The sequence below is a fragment of the Sprattus sprattus genome (assembly GCF_963457725.1).
Source record: "Sprattus sprattus genome assembly, chromosome: 5".
NCBI classification, from domain to species: Eukaryota; Metazoa; Chordata; class Actinopteri; order Clupeiformes; family Clupeidae; genus Sprattus; species Sprattus sprattus.
The window spans coordinates 33,197,267-33,217,987 of NC_137924.1; the positions used below are offsets into that span (position 1 = coordinate 33,197,267).

Sequence of the window (20,721 nt, forward strand, 5' to 3'; positions counted from 1 at the left end):
ACATACAAACACACACACAGACACACACACACACACGTGCGAGACCAAAGAGGAGGCTCGAGCACTGGCCTTTGGGCACACGCACACACACATTCAAATACACACATTCATATACAGTATGCACACACATCCACATATGCACACACACACACATACATTCCATTTTCCTCCTTTATTGTGTCAATGCCTAGCTGTGTTGCACTGCAGGGATCTAGGTCTCTATCCACTTGAATTTCAGCCATTTATGTGTTAAAGTAGAGAAAAGAGGCTGATAATTGACCATCCTGCTTTAAAACTGCTTTTATTTCATGGGCCAGACTGTGGCACTGGATGGCACCATGTTCTCCAAGTCTGGGGTGATTTCGGGGGGGTCTCTGAGCCTGCGCAGCAAGGCTCGCCGCTGGGAGGAGAGAGACATGACCAAGCTCAAGGAGAAGAAGGATCAGCTCACTGCAGAGCTACGGGTAAGTGCAATGACAGGCCAGTGCGTGTGTGTGAGTGTGTTAAAGGTCGGGATAGCCTCGAGGTTAGAGCTATGGTGTTATACCCATAGGAGGACTCAGGAGGGAGAAGATGTTGAAAAGATGGGCATTTTTATTAACCCAAATAAGGCTCAAGGGCAGTAAAAACAATGACAATACTAAATCAATATAAATAATAGGGGTGCACGATTCAGAAAATGTCACGATTCGATACCGATTTTTAGGCTCACGATTCGATTCAAAATCGATTTTCGATTCAAAAACGATTCTCGACTGAAAAAAATTGATTCACAGTACACTGTAAAAAAAAAAATCGTAAAAAAACGGTTTTTTTCCGGCAGCTGGGGTGCCAGAAAAATACCGTAAAATAACAGAAAATTACTGTACCGTAAAAAAACGGTTTTTTTCCGGCAGCTGGGGTGCCAGAAAAATACCGTAAAATAACAGAAAATTACTGTACCGTAAAAATACGGTTATTTCCCGTAATTAAAATACAGTTTTTAGTTGTAATTTTACCAAGATTTTCCCTTATTTTCAGGTTTTTTAACATTAAATAACAACATTTTCACATTTTAAAACAATTAAATGACCTAGAAAAACGGTAAATAAACGTTGTATTACGAACATTATTCGTAATACAACATTTATTTTCCATTTTTCTAGGTCATTTAATTGTTTTAAAATGTGAAAATGTTGTAATTTAATGTTATTTTACGGTATTTTTTCTGGCGCCCCAGCTGCCAGAAAATTACCGTTTATTATAATTTTTAGTGTATAGTCACTTACCTGATCTTTCAGCCTTTGAGAATATGCCTCTCTCTATCACTTGTTCACACACTAAATCCATTTATTGGTCTCATAATTACAGAAATGTGCTGTTAAATTAAATTACCCATGAAGATGGTAGATTAACATTGTTATACGGGTAATAATGCTTACATTTACAGAAATGTGCTGTTATTAGTTGGTTTTAATGGCATTATTTGTTTAAAAATCCTGTATATAATTTTTTATGAGATGTAATATAATAGTATACAACAATAATTTGATTAATCTTTAAAAACTAGTTAAAAAAAATGAATATTTAAAGCACTTTCAACTTAAAAAAACTATACTCACCTAATAACACAATAATTATTTTAATTTTAAATGGTTTAAACCAGTTTTTGGCCAGTCGGAAAAGGGGCTTAAATGAATTGTGTTTGAACAAGACTAAGCTGAGAACAACTACAATTTCCCATTCTCTGTATTTTTATTCTGTATATATATAAAAAAAAACTAACAGGTAACCATACAGCAACTGGTTCTGAAACAAACAAAAACAAATTCAACTGAATTGGAAATGAAAGAAAAAAAGTTAAAAAAAAAAAACTAAACAAAAATCCACAGACTCTTGATATCTTCTAATATAATTTCCAACTCGACTGCAAATGTAAATGTTTTTTTTTTCAATAAGGCCCAATACATCAGCCCTTCATCTCCAAGTGGCATAGCAATCTTGTCACTTCTTGCGACGATCAGCTACTGCTGGGCAGCTCCGCTTGGGTGTCCAATGCACACAATGCTAGGCTGGTGGCCTCTCGATGAATCAGGATTCTCAAGCAATGATGAAATGCTCGTTCTAGGCTGTAACACAAAACGTTTGAATTACTACATTATTAAACCAGCATGGGGAGGAGACCACAACACAACATCAGGAGGTTCAGTGATGCAACCAATAAGTCATAAGACACAAACATACTTGCACAAAGTCCATGAGGTAGGAAATGGCTGATTTAACACTGCAGCGACTCCATCCAGCCCCTCGTCCTGATGGCATTGGTGGAAGAAGGTGTATGAGCATCTGAAGTGCTTTGAAGCAAAGCATGTCTACATGAAAATATTAGAATCCAAATTAGATATCTACCATTACACAAGGTTAAAGTGCATATGACACCTAAAAAAAAAAGGTAAACGGCATATAATTATCAAGACTATACATTAAACATAGTACTTTGAAGTCATGTGTAAACCCGATGATTGAAAAATTAGGTTTGTACACGATTTCAAAGTGTGGTTTTCGCGACGCTCTTCGGCAAGCAGTGCCGGCTTACCTGAAACCTGAAGTCTGTGGCAGAAAATTGCTCAAAATTGCTGAATTCTTCACCCTCCATCGATAGCTGTGTGGTGTGGGAACGAATGAAGTCTACCACCACTGACATCACAGGGTCACCTGGCAGTAGACCTCATTCGTTCCCACGCCACACAACTAGCGATGGAGGTTGAAGAATTCAGCAATTTTGAGCAATTTTCTGCAACAGACTCAAGCAGAGATGAGATTGAGGAAGACTTCGATCCGGATCAGTTTGTAAAGGTGATTGTGAGCATTGAGCCGTATCTGGAAGACGAGCCAGCAGAAGAGCCGAGTTCTGACAGTGATGACATAGAAGTTAGCTAGCCTCGCTGCTAATAAGTATAACGCCCCCCTCATTGAGGCAGATGTACCGTTTGCCTCCAGTCTCTTACAGTACCTTGCGTAAGTATTCACCCCCTTGGATGTTTTACCCTTTTATGGCTTTTATAAATCAGTCATGGTCAATATAAGTTTGCTTTTTGGACAAAAAAATTCACAAAATAGCTCTCTTTAATGTCAAAGTGAAAATATATTTCTACACAGTTATGTAAATTAAATACAAATATGTAATGAAAATAAGTGCTTGCATAAGTATTCACCCCCTTTATCACCCCCTTTGTATAGACTGACCTATTTCAACAGAGGTCCAGCCAATTGGTGCTAGAAGTCTCACAATTTGTGTAATGGGGGTCAGTGTGCAGTGAATGTGTCTCAAGTGATTGTAGTATAACGACACCTGTGTCTGGAAGGTCCATTCACTGGTCAGTATTCAGTAATCAGTATTACTGGCTATTGTTAAACCATTAAGACCCAAGATCACTCTAAGCAACTCAGAGAAAAGGTTGTTGAAAAGTATAAGTCAGGGGAAGGATACAAAAAAATGTCCAAGGCACTAAACATCCCCTGGAATTCTGTTAAATCCATCATCAAGAAATGGATGGATTGTGGCACATGTGTAAATCTGCCTAGATCAGGCCGTCCTCACAAACTGAGGGGCCGTTCAAGAAGGAGACTAGTAAGATAGGCCACCAATAGACCTATGACTACTCTGAAGAAGTTTCAAGCTTCAGCAGTTGAGATTGGAGAAACTCTGCATACCACCACTGTTGCCTTGGTTCTTCACCAATCTAAGCTTTATGGAAGAGAGCCACTGTTGAAAAAAAGGATCGACTACAGTTCGCCAAAAGGCATGTGGAAGTCTCCATGGTCAAGTGGAAGAAGGTTCTGTGGTTTGATGAGACCAAAGTGGAGCATTTTTTCAACAGTGGCTCTCTTCAATGAAGCTTTGATTGGTGAAGAACCAAGGCAACAGTGGTGGTATGCAGAGTCTCTCCCATACCAGCTGCTGAAGCTTGAAACTTCATAGGTGTCTTGGTGGCCTCTCTTACTAGTTTCCTTCTTGCATGGTCACTCAGTTTGTAAGGACGGCCTGATCTAGGCAGATTTACACATGTGCCATATTCCTTCCATTTCTTCATGATGGATTGAACAGAATTTCAGGGGATGTTAAGTGCCTTGGACATTTTTTTGTATCCTTCCCCTGACCTGTACTTTTCAATAACCTTTTCTCTGAGTTTCTTAGGGTGATCTGTGGTCTTCATGTTGTAACAGTAGCCAGGAATACTGATTACTGAATACTGACCAGTGAATAGACCTTCCAGACACAGGTGTCGTTATACTACAATCACTTGAGACACATTTACTGCACACTGATCCCCATATCACTAATTGTGAGACTTCTAGCACCAATTGGCTGGACCTCTGTTGAATTAGGTCAGTCTATATAAAGGGGGTGATAAAGGGGGTGAATACTTATGCAATCACTTATTTTCATTACATATTTGTATTTAATTTACATGACTGTGTAGAAATATATTTTCACTTTGACATTAAAGAGAGCTATTTTGTGAATTTTTTTGTCCAAAAAGCCAACTTATATTGACCATGACTGATTTATAAAAGCCATAAAAGGGTAAAACATCCAAGGGGGTGAATACTTACGCAAGGTACTGTAGCTCTTTCACAGCTGTTGTTTGTTAGGTCAGCCATTCTAAATACGTGAAATACATTCCCTATTTAATGGAAAGAGAGCAATGCTTCCAGCATTACTTCACAGCAAATTACTTTAGTTGTCATTTCAAGCTTGCTGGAGAAGGCACTCTTGTGCGACACACATTCTGCACCCACTTCTCGCGTACTTCCTCGTCTTTTGGAAATTTGAAAAGGCTAAAAGAATGGGAACTGACGTTCGAGCAATATGCTGCAACACACCGTGAAGGCATATTTACAACTGAGAAAATAGCCGGTGGCTCCCTGAGAAAATGTGTTTTCTGTCAGGAAAAATGGCGACCAAGTGCAACAGAGTACCTCCGTTTAAGTAATTTAAGTTTTTTAACGCAGGGTGGTAGTGAGTCGCTTGGGAAGTCGGTAGCTCAGTGGCGCTGCATTCAAATGATGATTTTAACAAGTCAAATGTGTATATTTTTCCTCAACATATATATATCGATTGTGAAATACCACCTTCGTTCTATTTATTAAAAAAAAATAGTATTGAGGTGTCATATGCACTTTAAGTTATCTTGAACAATTAAACTGGCTTCAGTTATTATCCATTGCATAAAAGTTATAAGTGCATTTCCCCCCTATCTTTCTGAATGCGAACCAACATACCATCACTGTTGTTCCTGGTGGTTGAAGGATTTTCCAGATCCTCAGACAACTCCAACGCAGCAACCTTCATTAGCTTAGGGATGATGTTCATCTGCCATTTGCGAAGGAAAAGATCAGCTTTCCCCTCAAACTGGCTATCGAAGTCAAACTAAGATGTACAAAGATAAATATTCCATCCAATTTATTCATTTGAATTTACAGGCAGGGGGGGGGGGTGTGTAAGTGTTCCTTTTCATGGGTTGAAGGTAGAGAGTGGACATGAGGCATCAGTCAATAATACCAAAAATACAATGGCCCTTATTTCTGAAACAATAAACATTTGGTACATCAGTAAAATGTGGGGTGGGAAGGTAACACTTACATATCCCTCATTGTGTTCCTGGATTTTGACACTCAATTTAGGAAACGTGGTGACAACATTCTTGTCAAGACGCACCTTGTCATCACTGGATGGGTAACTGAAAATAACAGACAGCATCAACCAAACCATTTCTAAACACACATTGAAGAGTTCAGAAGTCCACCTGACCTTTTTTGTGGTAAATTGGAAAAAACACAGCTGGCATGATTATCGTATAGTAGGCACTGAGAATATTTCCCTTTATATCATACCTAAATTTTTAAGTTTTTGCACCTGAACTCTTCAATTAGAAACATGTATTGCCATCAGTTATACTCACACTTCACATGTATTGACTAAAATATTAATTTTAAGTATGAGATATATAAGAACAACTTCCACTCCACTGTCAATACTTTTGAATCTCACACTTTGACAGTGTCGTCAACTTACAATCCTCATCTCTCCTCAAGATTGCTGACAGCAACCCTCACAAGTAGCACCCTGTTTTTTGTGCATATGGTACCAGATTTCTCATATTCTGTGAGTATGTTTGGAGCTTTTGATTGAATTAGTACTTTGAGTACTCCAATCCACTGTCGTCCAGCCTGTCATGGGAAGGTAGAAAATGTGTCTGTCTTGGCAGGGGAGGAGGCTGGAGAAAAACACAAACCAATACAAAAATGTATGAGCCATTGGTGCAGTTTAAAATCCCTAAACAAACATTTAAAACACATATTTTCAACAGGACTGCACAATTACTTAAAAAATTAGCAACAACTATTCAACCAAAGTTTTCTTATCTTACAGACTTACCGGACATATCAGTTGAATTTCTGCATGCGCTAGCTCAGAACCCGACCAGAAAAAAACAACTGAAATGTATCAAGTTCGTTGATGTCTGTGTTACGATCTGTATCAATAAACTCATTGAAGTCGGCATTATACATGAGAAATCAATCTATATATACACTTCAGAAGGTAGGCCATCTTGAGATTTTCATTCATCAAGTAATTCCTTCGCAGGTGGTAAACTATCTTGCAGATCTCTCTGCCATCTAGGTAGATAGATGCCAGTATTTTTTTTAAAGCTAGCCTCCATTTGCTGATAAAGAGAAGAAAAACAAGGTTTTAGTCATTATTCACTACAGTAAAAAAAAAAAAAAAAAAAACAGACAGCCACTTCTACCATTGCCATTGTTTTGCTAGCTTATCAAACCATGTAGCAAAATTAGATTGATAGATAGTGCCGTATTTGAGTAATTAAATCTTACCGAACTGTGTTTTATTTGAACCGTTCAAGGCCGGTTACTCTGTTGTAGAATTGAACAGAAAAAGAAAATGTAACAGGTCAGGAACAGACAATACAATGACCAATACTCAAGCTATGCATTCAAGTTCACAGGAGATTGCTCCCGATTCCATTGTGCCTTGTCTGTGGGGGGGAACTCGAACAAACTAAACTTAAAAGGCATTTCACAACCAAACAACACAATAACATGTAATGCTGGTGTGCCGTGAGACTTTTTTCCCCATAGAATACATAGATTGTGCTTCGAGAGAAAAGGGTTTGGGGAAAACTGATTTACACCACTGGCGTTGCCCCTGCTCTATGGTTATAATATAAAATGGAGCAAACTAGCCAACACGATATGCTAAATAGCTAGCCTTAAAGCTATGGCAAAAGAGTATCTATGATATGTGCTTAAAAGAGCCTTCGTCATTAGAAAACGCAATATGTTACTAGCCAGGTTTTTACTTTCTCTCACTCTGCATGTTTTCAATAGCAAATACAAAATGCCAACCAATTTTACAGATTAAATTATCCAGGTTGGCTAGCTAGCTAACTTGAACTGTACATGTTACCTTAGCTAGCTACTATGGCTTACATTACCTAACGACTACAAACTGAAGGTTGTTAGTGCAAGCTAGCTAGTCAAAGTTAGCCAGAGCCTCATATGGTGTTGGCTACACTCACATTACGGCCCCCATTCAGCACACCAACATGACAGCACGACAACCTATACACAATGAGCCTTTCATCGTCAAATACAATGCCAGGGTATTAAGCTTTTTATTTTTGAGAACTCAATTAAAGTACAAAGACATTTACCTTTAGTCTTCTGCTGTCGTGTGTCTTGTCAGTGTTGAAACTCCGTGGTAACCAGTGCAAGAATGTTCTATTTGGGCGCGCGCAGACCCTACATCGGCCTCAATGCGGGAGGCGTATGAGAGCATAGACATAACACATGTATATGTCTATGTATGAGAGCATAATCTGTATGCTAACGGTATACTTTTAGCAGAGAGGCTAGCTAGCTTAAGCTACTATGGTTCTTAATGGGGTTTTGGTCTACGCGAAATCAGCAACCTAAAATAATATTTGAGAGCCTTAGTTAAAACCACCAATACTGTGCACCATCCGTGTTGCACATAAACAACTAACCGAGTCAATGTAGACGTATAAAAAGTCGTGTAGATAGCTTAATTCACATCAAATATTTCCCACTAACAGGCTACACGCCGCCATCTTTGTTCAGTTTCGATATTTTTGAGTGACTCACTCTCAACCAATCAGAATGCTTGATTTCATCTACCCGTGTTACAACAGTAAATATACGTATTTCTAATGGGTTTTTTCTGTGTAAAACAACAGAAATATTCTGTGTTTTTACATTTACAGTGATTTCATGTTATTTTACATTTGTCATGTAAAATCACAGTTTCTTTTTGTAAAATGAATGGTATTTTAAAAATACAGAAAAAAACTGTAAAAAAAAACAGTAAAATTCTGTTTTATTACATTTTTTTTTTACAGTGTATGTAAATGTAAGTGCTGTCAAACGATCGTGATTAATCGCATTTTTGTCATAGTTAACTCAAAATGAATCGCGATGTATCGCAAATTAATTAATCGCAAATTTTATTTTAATGCTCTTATCATGGAAAAGTGGATTGGCTTGCTTTATGCAATGTTTTATTTTATTGAAAAACAACATTGCCAAACAGGGCGGTACAAAATAAAATTATAAAGTGCACATTTCAGATATAGTGCAGTTAAACCATGGCTTAATATTTTCTTTTTTTCAAGTTTGCTGTGAACATAGAAGTCAGCCTCTTATTTCAAAAACAATGAACCGTAACAGTTAGGTTACCAATAAAAGGTAAGCCTACTACTTCTGTGCTTTCAGCCAGCTGCCTGTTGACATTTTCAGACAACAGTGAAGCTCGCTTCTTTTGCACATCACAACTTTTAAAGGTAAACTTTCTATTCAGAAGCTTTTTATCAACCATTTCGCCATATCGCGCTCACCATCACTCAAACTGTAACGTTAGCCTACTACACAGTTTGCGAAGCCAAAAAGAACGTTCATTTTTTTGTTTCCCAATATGAATCGATTTTTGGAATTCTATGAATCGATTCTGAATCGGAAGCACTTGAATCGCGATACGAATGTGAATCGATTTTTTTGCACACCCCTAATAAATAATACAATTTTCAATAAGGACAAATGCATGGGCATTAGAGCCACAAACAAATAAGCAATTCACAGACTACTACGTATATGCATAAAAAGGACCATATTAACTGGTCAGCGAGAGTTCGTAAGGCTTGCGCCTTATTAAACACAATCACTCTCGAAATGAAACACAACAAAGGCAAGTAAAAGGACCAAGGTAACTAGCCCATAGTGAGAGCTCCTAAGACTTACGTCCTATTAAACTGGCAACTCTCCCGAACAAAGGAAAAGGCAAGTTTAAGTAGCCTAGACACGACCTCCTATTGGCTCATGCCAATTATTAAACGGCAAGTGTGTTATAGGCCCAGGTGCCAACACCTGTGGCTCACAGCAGCCATACTTAAATAAACAATGTCCCAAACAGCTGGGAAAAACACTATACCATAGTAGTAAACACGGCTCAGTGACTGCATAGCAGACACATAATACAGCAGCCACTAGAAACAAACGATTGCGCTAGGGATGCAAGATATTGAATTTTAGCCGATATCCAATATGCCGATATTTACAAGCTCATTTTGGCCGATTGCCGATACCGATATATGCACCTCTGCTTTTTAATTATTGAAAAGTCTCTCCTGTACTATAATTAATGATAGGGTACTTGCTGTAGATACGGGACATTACAAACTTGATTTGTATCATTTCAGAAATAGACATTCACTCATGAAAACTATTGAAATGGTTTCAAATATGGCAGATTTATTTATATTTTCACGTCACAATTTTCATACTTGAACAGTACCTCCTTGAACTTGAACAACTACTCTGGAAATGCAGCTTGGCTTACTTGGCAAGCTAACGTTGGTTAACTGACTTACAGTTTAATAACGTCCCTTCTAGGATTTCTAGACTAATCTATGTAACTTTATTGCCAAGTTAGCTGTAGAAATTCCATAAAAGTTAGCCATGTACAGATAGCGTGGGCTCGTGACATAACGTTTCACATCCCGTCAAATGAGGCATCATCAACTTCTCTGGTGTCACTTGACATGCTTGGCTAACTTGGCAAGCTAACGTTGGTTAACTGACTTACAGTTTAATAACGTCCCTTCCAAGATTTCTAGACTAATCTATGTAACTTCATTGCCAAGTTAGCTGTATAAATTCCATATATGCAAATGTAAGCCATGTACAGATAGCGTGGGCTCGTGACATAACGTTTCACATCCCGTCAAATGAGGTATCATCAACTTCTCTGGTGTCACGTAGCATGCAAGCTAACAAGCTAGTGTTGTCTAGCTAACTCCATAACTTATTAACATCTATTAGCGCGACAGGTAATGTTGAAAAAGCGTTGCACGCGGGTGGTCTGCATCTATGCATGCAACCTATGTTACGGCCAAGCTGTCGTCTCCTCCTCCATCTCCTGAAAAGTTTCCTGACAAATAGGCATTTTGTCATCATCCTCTGATACTGTGAAGTAGGCCTACCGCCAAACAACCGACGCTCAAAGAAAACTAAACATTTTCTTCGCGTACGCATAATTTGCACGTCACCTTATAGGCCAGGTACATCGGCAGAAATTCTTCATATCTGCAGATGCCGATAATTAAGTTTTGAATTCTCTTCTCTAATTAAGTTTTTAATTAATCTTTTATCGATGTTGTGCCGATGTTATCGTGCATCCCTATATTACGGGTTACTTCAGATTAACCCGGAATTTACAACGTTATATAAAACTCTTGCGCTTAACTGCACCGTCACAAGACGAGACATAAACAAAGGAAGACAAACGGTATGAAATATGACAATATGCTGTGTGCTTTTTAAACTAAATAAACAGAACATTTCTGACAGGACCTTGTAATTGTGTGGTGATTTTTAAACAGCAAAACTATACAGATGGATGTATTTCTAAACTGTAAACGTATACGAACATAGAACAAGCAAAACACGCCAAAACAACCGCACCCAGTCCAGTAAGGCAGCAGCCTGCAGGCTGCAGTGGCGGGTCACTCAGGTGCCCCGTCACAGAGTGTGTGTGTGAGCGTGCGTGTGTGTGTGTGTGTGTGTGTGTGTGTGTTAGGGGTGTAAAAAATAACCGATACGTATCGATATCCGTTTTTAGCGTGTAAGATACGACAACATCAATGCGTGAAGTCCCGTATCGGTTTTAAAATGTCATGAACCGGTCTTAAAAGTTATGAATCGGTTCACAAGCCTTTGTCCTCAGTTTTTTTTTAAACACAAAACACTCGCTGGCCTGTTGCTATTGATCTCAGTCAGAATAATGACAGCCTGTCATTGGCCAAAGCCCGCATATTATAAACCAATCAGGCTGTATTCTCAGTATTAACGCAAGGACCTGGAGAGAATGACAGATTCTCAACAATGCTATGCTAGCTTCGCTATTCATTTTCAATGGCCGATGCTATGCTAGCTACTTCAGCCAAGTATAATAAGTAATAATAATATAATAAATAGGAGAATATTTGTATCATTAACAATTATGTTTAATATTTATAGTCATGATTCCGAGACCGAGCCATCATGATTAGGGTTGGGTACCGAGAACCGTTACCAATACGGCACCGGTTCCATACAACCGATACCTACCCGGACCGAAATGCAACGCAGATTTCGGTGCTTCCTTTCGGTGCCTGAGCAGATGATTTTTTTTTTTTTTTTTTTTTTAATTAAAAATTTTATAATTTAACAAAACTAGCGATAGCTAACGAGAAGTAACGTTAGTGGCGTAGATCTTTCTGAGTACGATCTGTATACTTTTTTGTGTTGATAACAGATTTCGTGGGGCACATATAAAACTGCTCCATCTCCCAATATAGACTCTCGCCTGTGTCGCTCACGCTGCATTCCGTATGGGACTAGTGGAAACGGGATTTGTGTTGAGGAGTTGCCATGGTAATGGGTTGACTTGCGTGTGGTTTCGGTTTCAAGATAAGTGTGGTTGTTCTAAGCAGAAGTTGGATACGCTTTATTAAACGGAGAGCTACCGTCTCATCCAAAGATATTCCTTCTCAATGTGAGTTCTTAAGAGAGCACTAACTTGGACGCTACAATAACATTGCAACAGTCTGACAGCGAAGAGCAGGCAGCCTTGCACAGAGCAAGCACAAACAGAGCTAGCCATCAATATAACGGAGAAAATGTCGAAAGGTAAACGATCAAAAGTGTGGCTGTATTTCGCACAAAAAGATTCAAACAACGCGACGTGCAGCATATGCAACAACAAAATTGCGTGTAAATGGTGGAGAGAACTCAAGAGGCCCTGAAGCTAAACTTTTAAAGGGGCAGTACACATTCACGAAACCAGTGGGTTTAAATAAATGCAAACTAATTAATATTTGTTTTACTCTGAAGGCAAACATGCTCATATTTCTGCAAAAGTATTACTGAAGTGTGAAGTGTGTGTACAGAGTTTGTTATGTATTTATTTATATTTATTTAAGTATACTGTAAACAGTTGTTATAAGTTAATATATTGTTCATAGTTTGAAGTTAAAAGGTTTGAAGCCAAGTGTTTTGTATTTATTTTTATTTATAGTATACCTCAAACAGTTAATATATTGTTAAATTTAAAGAAAACTATTTGCCTTGGCAATAAATAAGCCTAATGTCTTTAATTTTTAAAAAAAGTATCGGTTCTGGCACCGTTTAGGCACCGGTATCGTTTTAAAAGTATCGGTTATGTACCGGTATCGGAAAAAACCCAAACGATACCCATCCCTAATCATGATGTCCTAACATAACTATATGCCCTGTATGAACAGTGCAATTGCCAGTGCAGACATCCCAAGTCTCCCGGAAGTTCCGGGAGTCTCCCACATATTGATAACGACTCCCTGATGCCTGCAAATTACTTAAAATCTCTCGGAATCAAGAGCGAGCGAACAAGACCGCGCACACGAGACAGACGTGCTCCAAACCGCGTAACATTTGTGTAGCGCGCGCACGACAGAGAGGGAGAGGGACCTAGAGACTGTGCGTGTGTGTGTGAGGCAGTGTGCGTGTGTGCCTCATGGTCATCCTGATTAGCCTGTTTCGGTCAAACAATCAATTTTCAGTGTGGACGGGCTTTTATCTCTTCTGCCGAACCAAATTAAGGGACAGTGCCCCCCAAAAAGAAAATATAAGAAATTTTACAACAGACTATACAAAGGTGTACCCCTGTAAATCACAATGACCGTCTTGTATGCTGTACTATCTGTTACAGTGATTTCAGCATTGCCCATGGTGGGTTAAATTACTCTAATAGACATGTTGCACCTCAACATGTCTATTAGAGTAATTTAACCCACCAGTTTAACAAGTTTAATTTCATGTGCATATTATTCATGCCAGCTAGTTACCAGGGCTACATGAAAACAACAAGCTCCTTAGACTTGTTTAAAGTTGCAATGGAATACAAATAAAAGCAGTTAGCATAAAAGGATAGTATTAGCAGCATATAATAAATAGTAAAAGTAATCTACATATTTAAACATAATTAACAAAGAATTGCATAGAAATACGTAGGCCTAGGGGGGGAATACCTCCCTGAAATGATTTTTTGCAGGTTGGGATGTCTGAGTTTTCAATAATTGAGCGGAATCGCATCGCATCGCATCGCATCGCATCGCATTGCATCGCATCGCATCACATCGTATCGTATCGTATCGTACTGAATCGTTTTTTATCAACATGCATCTTTTCTCGTATCGTATCGATCCCATGTATCGAGATACGAATCGAATCGTTTTTGTCATGAGAGATTTACACCACTAGTGTGTGTGTGTGCTCGTGCCTCACTGGCAGACATGGGCAAAGACAGGTCTGTGGAAAAGAGAGAGAGTGGCTATTAGGGCATGCAGGCTGCTCATGCACACTGTAGATTTTGCCTCTGTACTACTCTGATTTACTGTCATATGTGTATGTGTGCACATGTGTTTGTGTCCTGGCCATGTGTGTTGCCTGTGCGTGTGTCTTTTGTGTGTTTATGAGTTTTTGTTGCATTGCCTCACTGATGTGTGTGTGTGTGTGTGTGTGTGTGTGTGTGTGTGTGTGTGTGTGTGTGTGTGTGTGTGTGTGTGTGTGTGTGCAGGGCTCGAAATTGGCACCCGCCAAGCGCCAATGGCGTGTAGATTTTTGGGCTGGCGACTAAATTGTCTCCGGGGCTCCGCCACTTGGCGAGTGACATTACGGAGCAAATCTCCCGACTATTGCGCCCGTCATGGTTAAAAATAGCTTGCAACGCCAACACGAACAGTGGGAGAAGGGAAGGGGTAACATAAAGTTCTTAGAATTTTAATACAACAATTTTGCCAGCGAATACAAAGTTCTAATACTTTGCCGGCGAATACAAAGGTTATAAAGTTCATATATTTCGAGCACGATTTTAAAGTTGAAACCGACTTAGTTGACCACACGCAAGTTAACGCAGTTAAACGAAAGCTAAAATAATGTGCTGATTCATTGCCGTTGCATCACCTCAAGCAAAGGTGCAGAGAACATCTAGGGAGGAAGAAACAACAGCCACAACAGCAGCTACAGCTACACCAAGGGCATGTTGCAGTAGGTGGCTCATTGTATTTTGTGTAACACATGTATTCAAAACATCAAGCCTTTCGCCCACTACACCTTCATGCTCCGGTAAGTTTTTTTCCTTTGCTCTCGCACGCCCCCTTCAGTGAAGCAGAGGTACTGTTTGCCTTCCCTTAGTTTTTTTCAATGCGGTTTTTTGTCAGATCAGTAAGACTATAGTATGATAAGCTTTTGAATATCCATGCTGTAGTGTTAGTTGGACAATATTTATCTATCATATAGGTGTCATTTAAAAGCTTAATTTAGATTTTTTTTTAGTAGACCTAATGCAGCGCTTCTTATGAGGTTAAATGAATTCATCTGAAGTACATTTTTAATAGCCAACTCTTGAATGTGCTTTAAAAAATTATGGTCATGCAAAAGTAAATTAAATAATGAATGTGTCGTGAAGGAGGGCCTTTAAGGATTCCCGGGTAAAGCATACAGCGCGTGTTGCGGCAGTCACCAGCCAATTGGGCAATATTGGTTGATTTCTTTTAATCCATTCTGAGAGTGATTAACAATGATATTAAAATCATAAGCAAAGATTGTTTAGATCAAACAATGTCAGAGTAGGTCTGAAATGGCAGGTTTAATTTTGGCCGGTAAAAAATATGATTGGCTGGTAAAAAATTTCATCTACCAGCCATGTTGGCTGGTAAGCCAAAAAGTTAATTTCGAGCCCTGTGTGTGTGTGTGTGTGCGCGTGCGTGCGCTACTCACTGGTGTGTGTGTTTGTGTGCGTGACTCACTGGTGTGTGTGTGTGTGTGTGTGTGTGTGTGGGCACGTACAACTCACTGGTGTGTGTATGTGTGTGTGTGTGTGTCCTCTCAGACTCTGGTGAAACTGAGGCATAAGGAGGCTGAGCTGAAGCAGATCAAAGCACAGGCTCAGGGTAACCAGACCCGACTGAAGTACTCCCACACAGAGCTGGATGCCCTGCGCAAGAAGACCATCCCTGCATGCCAGGCTGTAGGTTCACTACTAACACACAAGTTCGGATTAGAACCACTGGCCTCGATGATTCTGATGGATCAATTTGTCAATTAAATTATGGATGGATTAGTTAGTTAGGTGGCTGATCAGTTGATGGATATATTGAAAAATATCTGATGTAAAAAAAAAAGAGAATTAGCTTTATCATTCATTAATTCTCACCAAACTTTCTAGGGATGTGTGCAAGGTGTGGCTATTAAGTAACAAGAGTGTTAGTACGAGAATATCCAAGTTATACAAATATAACACGTTTTCAGCATTACAATTGAATTACAACATCAGTCTCATTATTAACAGGCACACCTTGTATATGGTGTATTCCTCACAGGAGATCTCAGTCTCATTATTTAACAGCCACACCTCGTATCTGGTGTATTCCTAACAGGAGATCTCTCGGCTGGAGAGTGAGCTGTCTAACCTGGAGTCGCAGATTTCTGTAGCGGAGAAGAGCGTGGAGAAGAAGGAGGTGGAGCTGAAGAGACTCAAAGACAAGGCCAACCAGGTGAGACTCAGAAACAAGGCCAACCAGGTGACACCCAGGTGTGGAGTCATGGGGTCAATTCCAAAGAAAGACACGTTCTGACAGAACGAATACCTGTTAGGAATTATAACATCAAAAGGGTCTGGCAAATAAATGAATGCAAGTGTTAATAACATGATTATAATGAGTGTGTAATTGTGTTTATTTTGCAGTTTGTTATGTTATGCTGTGTTATCTCTTCCTGCCCGTCTAAAGCCTCTTTCCTTCCCCCTCTCTCTTCTCCCTTCTCCTCTCTGCGTCTCCCATCAGATGGAGGATGGTGTGTTTTCTGATTTCTGCCTCGAGATCGGCGTGCCCAACATCCGAGAGTATGAACAGGAGTATGTCAAACAACAGCAGGAGGTGGACCGCAAACGGTACACACACACACACACACACACACACCTTACGCTGTGTCCATTTTCCTAAGCCCTTTGCTCTGACTGGTCCATCTTTTTGTGTCTGGACGGGTAAAATCCCTTTTCGGTTACGGTTTCATTTGACCATATACGAGAAATACTGATTCTAGGTTACTGACTGTGACTGACTGGAGCAGTTCTTGTTCTAAAAAGCTTATCTGGGTTCTGATCGTGACGGGTCTGTTAACTCTGGGTTCTGATTGTGACGGGTCCGGTTGTGATTGCGGCGGGTCCAGTGAGCTAATCTGGGTTCTGATCGTGACGGGTCTGTCTGCTCTGGGTTCTGATCGTGACGGGTCCAGTGAGCTAATCTGGGTTCTGATCGTGACGGGTCTGATTGAACTGGAAATATTGCTATTCTGTTGTTGTAAGACATTGTATCTGCAACTCATTTTGGATGTGAAATGTGTCTGTCTCACTGAGAGCAAAGCAATTGACATGTGACCCCCCCCCCCCCCCCCCCCTTCCTGCTAGAATCCTTTGTGTCCTGGCATCAACCTCCTCTCCCAACTGTCTGCCCCTTCCTCTCACCTAAAGGGTGTGATCCTAACCTGCCCTATTGCATTCTACCTGACTGAAATGTATAAACGCCAACACATTCTGCTATTGGGTAGGCCTTTCTCTAAGCACCAGCTGAGAGGGGGTCTCCATGCTGAAATAAACCTACAGAAACATGACTTCGTCCTCCGGTCCCTGTCTTCAACTTTAGCGTGCTTATTGAGATTCTATAAGGTCTATCTGCTCTGGGTTCTGATTGTGACGGGTCAGTCTACTCTGGGTTCTGAGTGTGGCAGGCCTGTCTACTCTGAGTTCTGATCGTGACGGGTCTGTCTACTGTGGGTTCTGATTGTGGCGGGTCCGTCTGCTCTGAGTTCTGATCGTGACGGGTCTGTCTGCTCCAGGTTCTGATTGGGACGGGTCCGTCTGCTCTGGGTTCTGATAGTGACGGGCGCGTCTGCTCTGGGTTCTGATAGTGACGGGCGCGTCTGCTCTGGGTTCTGATAGTGACCGGCGCGTCTGCTCTGGGTTCTGATAGTGACGGGCGCGTCTGCTCTGGGTTCTGATAGTGACGGGCGCGTCTGCTCTGGGTTCTGATAGTGACCGGCGCGTCTGCTCCTGGTTCTTATTGTGACGAGTGTAAGATAATTTCAGTTCAATATAGTTTATTTGGTTTATTGTGACATCCAACGTACAATTGTCTCTCTGTGGCCAGGGCGTAGAAAGAACAGGCACAGGCAGATACGGCCTTTGCCCACAAACTGGTCAAATGGAATGTGAGCTATGCTACATTGTAAGTTATAGCTTGGATAACAGACAAGATAAGACAGAGGTGCAGAGGTTTCACACAAATATATGAGACATTATTGTCCATTTCTGCGATCAACAGATATACAACAGATACACCAGGGTAAAGGTCCCATGACCCCCACCTGTTGACCACGAGGGGCCCACGAAATGACATCAGTGAGGATGGACTATAAGAACTGTTTTTTCTGAGGACTCATCAGAATCCTAGGTTCTCCGGCGAGTGGTTGACTTCAAAATATGTTGACCATTGCTGTACATTTGTGTCGCAACTTAACAAGTAAAGCTCTACCTTGTTACAACAAAACTAAGTACTGGTGTATTTTACAAGTCCTAAACCATCACGCAGAGAGTACAAGAAATTCTCTAACACGGGTCCGTCTCCTACAGGCTGCAGTATGAGACCCAGCGCACGCGCCTCAACGCCCAGCTGGAGTACGAACAGGGGCAGCTGCAGCAACTCAACAAGAAGCTACATAAACTCCAGGACACCATCGCCAAGGAGGAGGACACCATCCAAACCCTGAAGAAGGTGTGTGTGTGTGTGTGTGTGTGTGTGTGTGTGTGTGTGTGTGTGGTTCATTCTCTAAACTTCTCGGCGGAATTGAATAAGTGTGTGCTCTGGTAAAGCTAGGCCCTTTCGCTGAGTCCCCTGTGCATGTACACATTCACACACACACACGCACTCTTATGTAGTCATCTCTCCTTTAGGAAGACAAGAAGATATTTGAAATGGTGAATGAGACACACACAAATTCAAATGACCACACACACACTGTTGATGTAATCGTCTTTTTTTTTGGAAGATGAGAAGATGCAGGCCCTGGTGGATGACACACACACACACACACTGCTGATGAAGTTGTCTCTTCTACTAGTCCTCTACGGGGAAGAAGATGCTGGCCCTGGTGGATTGGACACACACACACACACACACACACACACACACACACTGCTGATGTAATTGTCTCTTTTTAAGGAAGAAGAGAAAATGCTGGCCCTGGTGAATGAGACACACCCACACACACACACACACAGCTGATGTAGTTGTCTCTTCATTAGGAAGAGGAGAAGATGCTGATCCTGGTGGATGAGACGCACACACACACACACACACACACACACTGCTGATGTAGTCGTCTCTCCTATAGGAAGAGGAGAAGATGCTGGCCCTGGTGGATGAGACCCAGGCTCGTGGGCAGGAGCTGAAGGTTGTGTCTACAGACAAGAAGTCAGAGGTCAGCGTCGCCAAAGCCGACCTTGACCAGAAGGTCAAGAAGCTACAGGAATTCTCCAGGTGTGCTTGATGTGTGTGTTTGTGTGTTTATTATATCGGAAGCACCTTAATATCTTTTCTCTGGAAGTTGAATGGCCTGGCTCTTTACTCCTTCAGTTCATATAGTCTTTGCTTTTTCGAGGACATTCATTTGAACAGCTGTGTTAAAGGATCTTCCCCCTAGAGGACTAGTCAGTGGTTATGGTGGACTAGTCAGTGGTTATGGTGGACTAGTCAGTGGTTATGGTGGACTAGTCAGTGGTTAAGGTGGACTAGTCAGTGGTTAAGGTGGACTAGTCAGTGGTTATGGTGGACTAGTCAGTGGTTAAGGTGGACTAGTCAGTGGTTATGGTGGACTAGTCAGTGGTTAAGGTAGACTAGTCAGTGGTTAAGGTAGGACTAGTCAGTGATTATTGTGATCTTCCCCCTTGACGACTTGTCAGTGGTTAAGGTGGATCTTCCCCGTAGAGGACTAGTCAGTGGTTTAGGTAGGACTAGTCAGTGGTTAAGGTGTATCTTCCCCCTCAGAGGACAAGTCAGTGGTTAAGGGAGGGCAAGTCAGAGGTTAAGGTGGACTAGTCAAGGATTATGGGAGGGCTAGTCAGTGATTATGGGAGGGCTAGTCAGTGGTTAAGGTGGACTAGTCAGTGGTCAAGGTGGACTAGTCAATGGTTATGGCTCCCTTTCCTGTCCTCTCTCCCCTCAGAGAGCTGACGCGTCTGCAGAAGGAGGTGCTGTCTGTTGAGGCGTCTCTGGAGGAGAGGAGGCTGGGCCGACATAACCTGCTGCTGGGCTGCAAGATTGAGGGCATCCTCATCACTCTGCTCTCGGGAAACATGGATGACATCAGTGACGTGCAGGTACAATGACAGAGAAGGGTGTGAAGAGGGCAGGAACAGAGAGAGAAGGGTTAGGAGAGAGAGAGAAGGGTGGGGAGAGGGCAGATACACAGAGAGAGAGAAGGGTGTGGGGAGGGCAGGTAGAGAGAAGTATCCAGTATGTATTAATGTAGTAATTTTATTGTTTTGTGGATATAAACATAAAACTGAATTGAATAGAATTGAATTATAGGCTTTGTAGATTATGTATATACCGTGGATAAAAATTGCAATGAAAAGCATTTTATGAAAAGTGGTGGAAAAATGAAATGCCATTTCCTCCCTTGATGTCTGTGATGTGTGTGATGTCTGTAATTTGTGTGATGACTCTGATGTGATATCTGTGTTGTGTGTAATGACTCTGTTGTGTGTGATGTCTGTGATGTGTGTGACGACTCTGATGTGTGCGTGATGACTATGATGTGTGTGATGTATGTGAAGTACTGGTTGTGATGTGTGTGTGATGTCTGTGCCCCTGTACAGCTGGACTCTGAGTCCCAGAGCACCTGCACTCTGGGCATCTATGAGCGCGAGGAGCAGATGCAGATAGACTACTCAGCTCTGGCAGATGATCTCAAGGTGAGACGATAGACTACACACACATCACAGTTATCACACACATCACACACATCACAGTCATCTAGGGCTGGGCGATATGGGAAAAAGTTATATTTCGA

At 41.0% G+C, this 20,721-nt stretch overlaps 1 protein-coding gene and 1 long non-coding RNA gene across 2 annotated transcripts in view; one reads left to right on the forward strand and one right to left on the reverse strand.

Moving 5' to 3' along the window:
* The window catches only part of smc1b (structural maintenance of chromosomes 1B), a gene marked incomplete at both ends in the record, with an annotated part of 90,963 nt that overhangs the window by 22,609 nt on the left and 47,633 nt on the right, over positions 1–20,721 (forward strand). Inside the window, 8 exons of the mRNA XM_080839780.1 lie at positions 318–464; positions 15,485–15,622; positions 16,032–16,148; positions 16,437–16,543; positions 18,281–18,422; positions 19,042–19,187; positions 19,873–20,026; positions 20,528–20,623. Coding sequence (XP_080695906.1) covers positions 318–464; positions 15,485–15,622; positions 16,032–16,148; positions 16,437–16,543; positions 18,281–18,422; positions 19,042–19,187; positions 19,873–20,026; positions 20,528–20,623 — 1,047 coding nt within the window. The remainder of the gene's footprint in view (positions 1–317; positions 465–15,484; positions 15,623–16,031; positions 16,149–16,436; positions 16,544–18,280; positions 18,423–19,041; positions 19,188–19,872; positions 20,027–20,527; positions 20,624–20,721) is intronic.
* LOC308365792 lies at positions 1,914–5,388 on the reverse strand. The gene is made up of 3 exons (XR_013968661.1): positions 5,266–5,388; positions 2,224–2,351; positions 1,914–2,108 (listed from the first exon to the last, which is right to left on the reverse strand). It is a non-coding gene; the product is annotated as an uncharacterized lncRNA (long non-coding RNA).